The following is a 7,433-nucleotide window of genomic DNA, read 5'->3' as shown; positions in this document are numbered from 1 at the left end:
CCCCTGCCTCATGGGCCCCCTTGCAGGCCCCCGACATCCATCTTCTTCTATATGGTATCTTTTGCCCTGGAAAAAACGAGGGAGAATCTTTCGGGACGAAGCACCGTCGTGTCGATGCAGAACCTGGGCAAGACCAATCTAGGGCTCCGGCGGAGCTGTTCTGCCGGGGAAACATCCCTCCAAGAGGGGGAAATCACCGCCATCATCATCACCATCGATCCTCTCATCGAGAGGGGGTCAATCTCCGTCAACATCTTCACCAGCACCATCTCCTCTCAAACCCTAGTTCATCTCTTGTATCCGATCTTTGTCTCAAAACCTCAAATTGGTACATGTGGGTTGCTAGTAGTGTTGATTACTCTTTGTAGTTGATGCTAGTTGGTTTATTCGGTGGAAGATCATATGTTCAGATCCTTAATGCTTATTAATACTCCTCTGATTATGAACATGAATATGCTTTGTGAGTAGTTACGTTTGTTCTTGAGGACATGTGAGAAGTCTTGTTATAAGTAATCATGTGAATTTGGTATTCGTTCGATATTTTGATGAGATGTATGTTGTCTCTCCTCTAGTGGTGTTATGTGAACATCGACTACATGACACTTCACTATGATTTGGGCCTAGGGGAAGGCATTGAGAAGTAATAAATAGATGATGAGTTGCTAGAGTAACAGAAACTTAAACCCTAGTTTATGCGTTGCTTCGTAAGGGCCTGATTTGGATCCATATGTTTCATGCTATGGTTAGGTTTGCCTTAATTCTTCTTTTGTAGTTGCGGATGCTTGCGAGAGGGGTTAATCATAAGTGGGAGGCTTGTCCAAGTAAGGACATCACCCAAGCACCGGTCCACCCACATATCAAATTATCAAAGTAACAAACGCGAATCATATGAGCATGATGAAAACTAGCTTGACAATAATTCCCATGTGTCCTCGGGATCGCTTTGCCTTATATAAGAGTTCGTCTAGACTTGTCCTTTGATAAAAAAGGATTGGGCCACCTTGCTGCACCTTAGTTACCTGTGTTACTTGTTACCCATTACGAATTATCTTATCACAAAACTATCTATTACCGATAATTTCAGTGCTTGTAGAGAATACCTTATTAAAAATCGCTTGTCATTTCCTTTTGCTCCTCGTTGGATTCGACACTCTTACTTATCGAAAGGACTACGATAGATCCCTATATTTGTGGGTCATCAAACGCTACGTCGCATCTCTCAAGCAATATGGGTCTGGCCCAGCGAGCGAGCGCACACCTGTTTTTTGTTTTGTTTTCTCCCATTTCATTTTTTCGATCAGTTTAATTTATAATTTGAAGAAAACTCCCAAATACGTTTTTTTTGTAAATTACGGAAAATATTCATGGGCATTCAAAAAATGTTTGTGAATGCAAAATATGTTCACAGATTGAATGTATGTTCACGAATTCAAAAAATATTCATGAAAGTTTTAAAAGTATTATGAATTTTTAGAAAGTTCACAATTTCAGAAAAAAGTTCATGAATTTTAAAAAATGTTCACGAAAAATACAGGAAATGTCCACGAACATTTTTTGAAATCATCAATATTTTTTTTAAAATCAGAAATAATTTTAGAAACCTCAAATAATTTTCAAAATCCCAAATTATTTTTAAAATATGTGAACATTTCTTAAAGTTGTGAACTATTTATGAATTTTTGGACATTTATTTTTAAATGGGAACATTTGTTTTGAGGAACACTAAATTTTTAAATGCAAAAAAATGTGAAATTGCAATCATTTTTTGAAATGATTGGTTTTTTTTTTGTATTTTAAGCATTTTTTTGGAAATCATAAACAGAATTTGAAAACGTAATCATTTTTGAAAATTCCAAACATTTTTTTGGAAAAGAAAATAATTAGGATTTTTTGATTTTTTTGGATATTTCTTGAAATTTGTGAATTAAAGAAGAAAAAATGAAGAAAAAAATAAACCGGCAAACCAGTAAGAAAACGAATCGGGAACCTTCTAGAAGATTCCAAAAACCGCCTAGGAACCTTGTAAAACCGGTCCTGGCAGTTCGCTCGCTCGATTTATAATTGGCTGGCCCGTCCACGGTCCCTAGTGAAACGCTACGCTAGGGATTGCAGCGGGCGATATGTAGCATTCGGGGCCTCTAAAAAAAGCATTTGTGGCCCCGACGTGCCACCGTCCATGGATGATGCAACGGAGTACACTGCACCTGCACGATCACACGAACGGTGACAGACTGGGCGCGTCGAGCCCGCCCTGTCGTTCCCCAATCATCCAATCGGCACGGCCGGGTTACGGGCAGACACGCGCGAAACCGGCGAAAGAAGCCACCGCCCCCTCCCACAATTGGCGCGCGGCGCAGTACTTGACCTGCCTTAGACAAGTTGGCAAGTTGTCTATGCCCTACCACACACCGCGTCCATGTGCGAGGAAGACGCGGCCGAGCTTTCCATTTTTCAACTCCTAGTCCTATACATACAGCGGAACCCCGGGGCTCGGATCGGATCTACAGCAATTAGTCTCGACCTTCAGTCGTGCCGCCTGCTCATCAGCATATAATTCCTGATCGAGCGAGCGGGAGAGGAAGGCGAGATCAGGCCGGGAGAGAAGATGGCGCAGGGGACGCTGGAGGTGCTGCTCGTGGGAGCCAAGGGCCTCGAGAACACCGACTACCTCTGTAAGCTACCTTGGGCCTCTCCCTTCCCCCATCGAATTCTGATCTGCTTGAATTCGGCTCTGCGTTTCCGTCCCCTGCTCGATCAAGTAGCTCGGTGATGGCCTCTCGATCAGCCAGATCGGCGCAATATTCTCGAGTCCTTTATGCTTTCAGTTTTTGCTGGTCTCTAATGGATGGGATCGATTCTCGCTGACGAGTTCCGTGGCTGCGAATTGTTTTCTGCAGGCAACATGGACCCGTACGCGGTTCTAAAATGCACCTCGCAGGAGCAAAAGAGCACCGTCGCCTCTGGTAAATCTCTTCGTTACCCTACACATATTTTGTTGATATAGGTAAACCTTATACCTCTTCAATTTATGGATCAACGCTTTTGATAATTAGTAGTGTTCAAAACGATATATTATTATTGATAGCGAAATCTGGCCCTTGTGGTCATTTTTTAAAGGAAAAAAACGAGCACTGGTGCTGAATGAGTGTCTGTCATTTTGCCATGTCAGTAATGTCTGGACACTTGAACAGCAGGAAAATCTAGATGATCATAGTAAGAACGCAGATCGATTCAGAATGGCAGCAACCAATGCGCTAAAAGCACGTTAAGTAGTTAAGACCTCTTATTTTCCCACCTCGTTTGTGATAAACCGAATCAACCATGGATCCTTCCATGAAAAAAAAAATGAAATTCATCAAGACGTAAAGAGTAACGTCATGCATCTCAATGCTACTGTTCATGTGTGCTATTGACTTCCTTATGAGATGTAACTTGAATTCACTCGGTGCGTGCAGGAAAGGGAAGTGATCCTGAGTGGAACGAAACCTTTGTGTTCACCGTCTCTGAGAATGCAACTGAGCTTGTCATCAAGCTACTGGACAGTGATGGTGGCACGGACGACGACAGCGTTGGTGAAGCAACGTAAGTCGAAATGAGCTAGGAGTAGCAATTTTGGTCTTGTGTCAGTTTCTATCCGTGAAGATGTGGTCAACCCAGAGTGTTCCTTTGAGTTAGTTGTGGGGCTGGCGGTCTTACATAAGACTGGCTCAAATGTTTGGCGAAATCTGTTTTTGAAACACTTACAGTTTGCAATTCGATTGATGTCGTAGCATCACGGGATGCAAAATTGAATGATCGCAGATTGCATCATCCACTACAACTGAGTAGTTGATTCTTGCAGGATCCCATTGGATGGAGTGTACACTGAAGGAAGCATCCCACCAACTGTTTACAATGTTGTCAAAGACGAAGAGTACCGTGGAGAAATCAAAATTGGTCTGACGTTCACTCCGGAGGTAGCTGTCTCACATTCATGTTCAGGGACTAAACCTGTTTCACTTTACCGTGTCCTCTGTTTCTCTGTGGCTACCTAAACGTCTGCATTAGTAACTGTATATGCAAGCTTGTAGGGCCTTATTCGCTGTTAACACATATGATAAACTGATCACCGCTACACAGTTAGATGTAATTCTTCTACTCCCTCCATAGATGCACCCGTTTGAGCGACAATTAACATGGATCGGAGGAAGTACCATCTTTTAGCCTTTTAACTTCTAGTTTTGTCTAGAGTAACCCGGTCTTCTTTTATGCTCCTTCTATGTTTTCCTTTTTTTTTGACGTGTCAACGGTGGGCTTACACCGGCCTGAAATGCTTTCCATTTTTATGAAGATGAACGAGCTGGTCCTTCTTCTGATCTCAATACTTACATTTCCGCGAAATGTTTTTCTCTGTTCACAGGAGGCTCGTGATCAGGATCAACCCGAGGAAAACTATGGTGGGTGGAACCAATCATCTTGAGAAGAAGCAGGTGCTTTGCTGAACTATGGTGCGTGACAAGTCGTGTGCTAGAACTAAAGCCTATTTTAATTGTTAAAGACTGTATTTGTCGTTGATTCCCTCAATTATGGATAAGCTACGAATCTACTTATTGATTGGTATCGTTTTCTAATATTCAAATTTGTAATAACAGTGTTCCCCACTTGTATGAAGTATGAGCCTCTTTAATGTCACTAAACTGAGTTGCAATAGCGATGGCCCCATTTCTTATGTAATACTCCACTCCGTCCCAAAATAAGTGTCTCAACATTAATACAACTTTATACTAAAGTTGTACTGAAGTTGAGGCACTTATCTTGGGACCGAGGGAGTACTAGAGAACTGGTGATGGTTGTATGCATCAATTGTTACGAAGGTCATGGGCACTCCCTCGTCTTTCTTCCTTTCTGGAAAAAAGTGTATCTTCTGTGTTCTCTCATCGATGGTGCTTCTTTTTTTGTCGTAGATATTCAATCTGGTAGCAGATGAGGATGAAACCCTCTTATAACAAACCCTATCGTCCATGGTGGCCTACCAGTTTTTGGTCATTCGAATTCCTAAGTGGGAACTAAAAAGAATTGACAAGATATGGCGACACTTTCTCCGAGCAAAAGAGTTATGGTGACTTTGACATCCTTGATTTTGACAAGTTTGATCATGCTTTTCGTCTCTGGTGGTAGTGGTTTTACTGAGCGAGCTTCAACCTAGTAGAGCTTCAATAGTGGTACTAATGGTTTAAAGCTGGTACTACTGTGAGGATGACCTCTATGTTGGGAGGTAGATAACCTGTTTGGGGTTGCCCTGGTTGTTGTGCTTGGAAAGTCGGAACTATCGGGTTCTCATGTCGGGAGCCTTTCTCGTCTTAGTTGCTAAGTCCAGCGCTCCGTCGACACTGTTAAGTTTTGGTTTGCTATCGCCAACTTTTTATTCTAGATCTAGGTTTGTTGTCTGCTTGCTTTTTCAGTTTTTGTGTACGGTAGCTCCATGAAAGTGTTTTGTTGTGCGACGTGAATCACACTTGAAATAGTCAAAAAGTGTCGAGTTTGTGCCATTGGTTTGAATCTCAGTAGGATTCTATTTGAGCTACATCAAGATTCATCCTTCGTTGATATCCTAACCGCTTTTTATACTACAATTTTGTTGGAAATATGCCCTAGAGGCAATAATAAAGTGGTTATTATTATATTTCCTTGGTCATGATATTTGTGTATTGTTCATGCTATAATCGTATTAACCGGAAACTGTAATACATGTGTGAATGCATAGACTACAACATGTCCCTAGTGAGCCTCTAGTTGACTAGCTCGTTGATCAATAGATGGTCATGGTTTCCTGACCATGGACATTATATGTCATTGATAACGGGATCACATCATTAGGAGAATGATGTGATGGACAAGACCCAATCCTAAGCATAGCACAAGATCGTCTAGTTCGTTTGCTAAAAGCTTTTCTAATGTCAAGTATAATTTTCTTAGACCATGAGATTGTGCAGCTCCCAGATACCGTAGGAATGCTTTGGGTGTACCAAACGTCACAACGTAACTGAGTGGCTATAAAGGTACACTACTGGTATCTTCGAAAGTGTCTGTTGGGTTGGCACGAATCGAGACTGGGATTTGTCACTCCATATGACAGAGAGGTAGCTCTGGGCCCACTCGGTAATGCATCATCATAATGAGCTCAATGTGACTAAGTAGCGAGTCACGAGATCATGCATTACGGAACGAGTAAAGTGATTTGCCGGTAACGAGATTGAACGAGGTATTGGGATACCGACGATCAAATCTCGGGCAAGTAACATACCGATTGACAAAGGGAATTGCATACGGGGTTGATTGAATCCCCGACATCGCGGTTCATCCGATGAGATCATCGTGGAACATGTGGGAGCCAACATGGGTGTCCAGATCCCGCTGTTGGTTATTGGCCGGAGAGCTGTCTCGATCATGTCTGCATGATTCCCGAACCCGTAGGGTCTACACACTTAAGGTTCGGTGACGCTAGAGTTGTTATGGGAATTAGTATGCAGTTACCGAATGTTGTTTGGAGTCCCAGATGAGATCCCAGATGTCACAAGGAGTTTCGGAATGGTTCAGAGGTAAAGATTTATATATGGGAAGTCTAGTTTCAGTCACCGGAATAATTTCGGGGGTTACCGGTATTGTACCGGGACCATCGAAAGGTGTCCGGGCGTCCACCGGATGGGTCCTTGTGAGGATACAGACCTGGGATAGGGTCATAGGCCTGACCTATACGTCCTACCAAGGTCACTACCCTAGAAGATAAGAAGCAAAGAAGCAACGAAGGACCCCCAGTCAAAGGTGTCGAGTGCAATGCACTCGACACATCATATCAGTCGGATACCCCTCTTATTGGTCGTCACTCGACTATACAAGGAATCACTCGACCTACCGAAGATCAGGAGTCACTCAGCATTGCAACGGTCGGACGTTCACTCCGTAGCCTTTAAGGTCATTAATAGCACTTAAGACTGGCGTCATCAGTAACGCCCCTACTTTATGTACATTAATCCCCTTGTAATGGAGGATGGCTGGGGTCTTGGCGCACTCTATATAAGCCACCCCCTCCTCTAGGACAAGGGTTCACACCCCCTGTAATATCACACACATAATCCAATCGACCGCCTCCGGGCACCGAGACGTAGGGCTGTTACTTCCTCCGAGAAGGGCCTGAACTCGTAAACCTCGTGTGTACACCTTCACCATAGCTGAGATCTTGCCTCTCCATACCTACCCCCTTTCTACTGCCAGTCTTAGAACCACGACAGTTGGCGCCCACCATGGGGAAGGTGTCTTAGCGACTTATTGGCGAAGTTGCAAAAATTTTCCGATCATCATCATGGTTTCCGGTGGAGGATTGGCTGAGGGCCGCGAGATCCGTCTCGGCGCGCTCGTTTTGATCGCCGACGACTCCGCTTGGCTTCAGGAAGCTC

The 7,433-nt window shown here is 43.4% G+C and overlaps 1 protein-coding gene across 1 annotated transcript; it reads left to right on the top strand.

Moving 5' to 3' along the window:
• Nucleotides 1-2,348: 2,348 nt before the first annotated feature.
• Nucleotides 2,349-4,689, top strand: LOC123046034 (elicitor-responsive protein 3). The gene is made up of 5 exons (XM_044469314.1): nucleotides 2,349-2,672; nucleotides 2,898-2,963; nucleotides 3,456-3,582; nucleotides 3,842-3,956; nucleotides 4,400-4,689. The coding sequence occupies exons 1-5, from the start codon at nucleotides 2,606-2,608 to the stop codon at nucleotides 4,457-4,459; spliced, it is 435 nt and encodes a 144-aa protein (XP_044325249.1). The 5' UTR covers nucleotides 2,349-2,605; the 3' UTR covers nucleotides 4,460-4,689.
• Nucleotides 4,690-7,433: the final 2,744 nt, after the last annotated feature.

Source organism: Triticum aestivum, chromosome 2B (genome assembly GCF_018294505.1).
Source record: "Triticum aestivum cultivar Chinese Spring chromosome 2B, IWGSC CS RefSeq v2.1, whole genome shotgun sequence".
NCBI lineage: Eukaryota > Viridiplantae > Streptophyta > Magnoliopsida > Poales > Poaceae > Triticum > Triticum aestivum.
Note: the sequence above shows the minus strand (reverse complement) of the source record. Positions and strands in the feature narration are given on the sequence as shown.

Coding starts and splice junctions, on each gene's coding strand:
- LOC123046034 (XM_044469314.1), top strand. CDS start 2,606: ATGGCGCAGGGGACGCTGGAGGTGCTGCTCGTGGGAGCCAAGGGCCTC. Junction 2,964..3,455: donor AAAGAGCACCGTCGCCTCTG/GTAAATCTCTTC, acceptor CGGTGCGTGCAG/GAAAGGGAAGTGATCCTGAG. Junction 3,583..3,841: donor GACAGCGTTGGTGAAGCAAC/GTAAGTCGAAAT, acceptor TGATTCTTGCAG/GATCCCATTGGATGGAGTGT.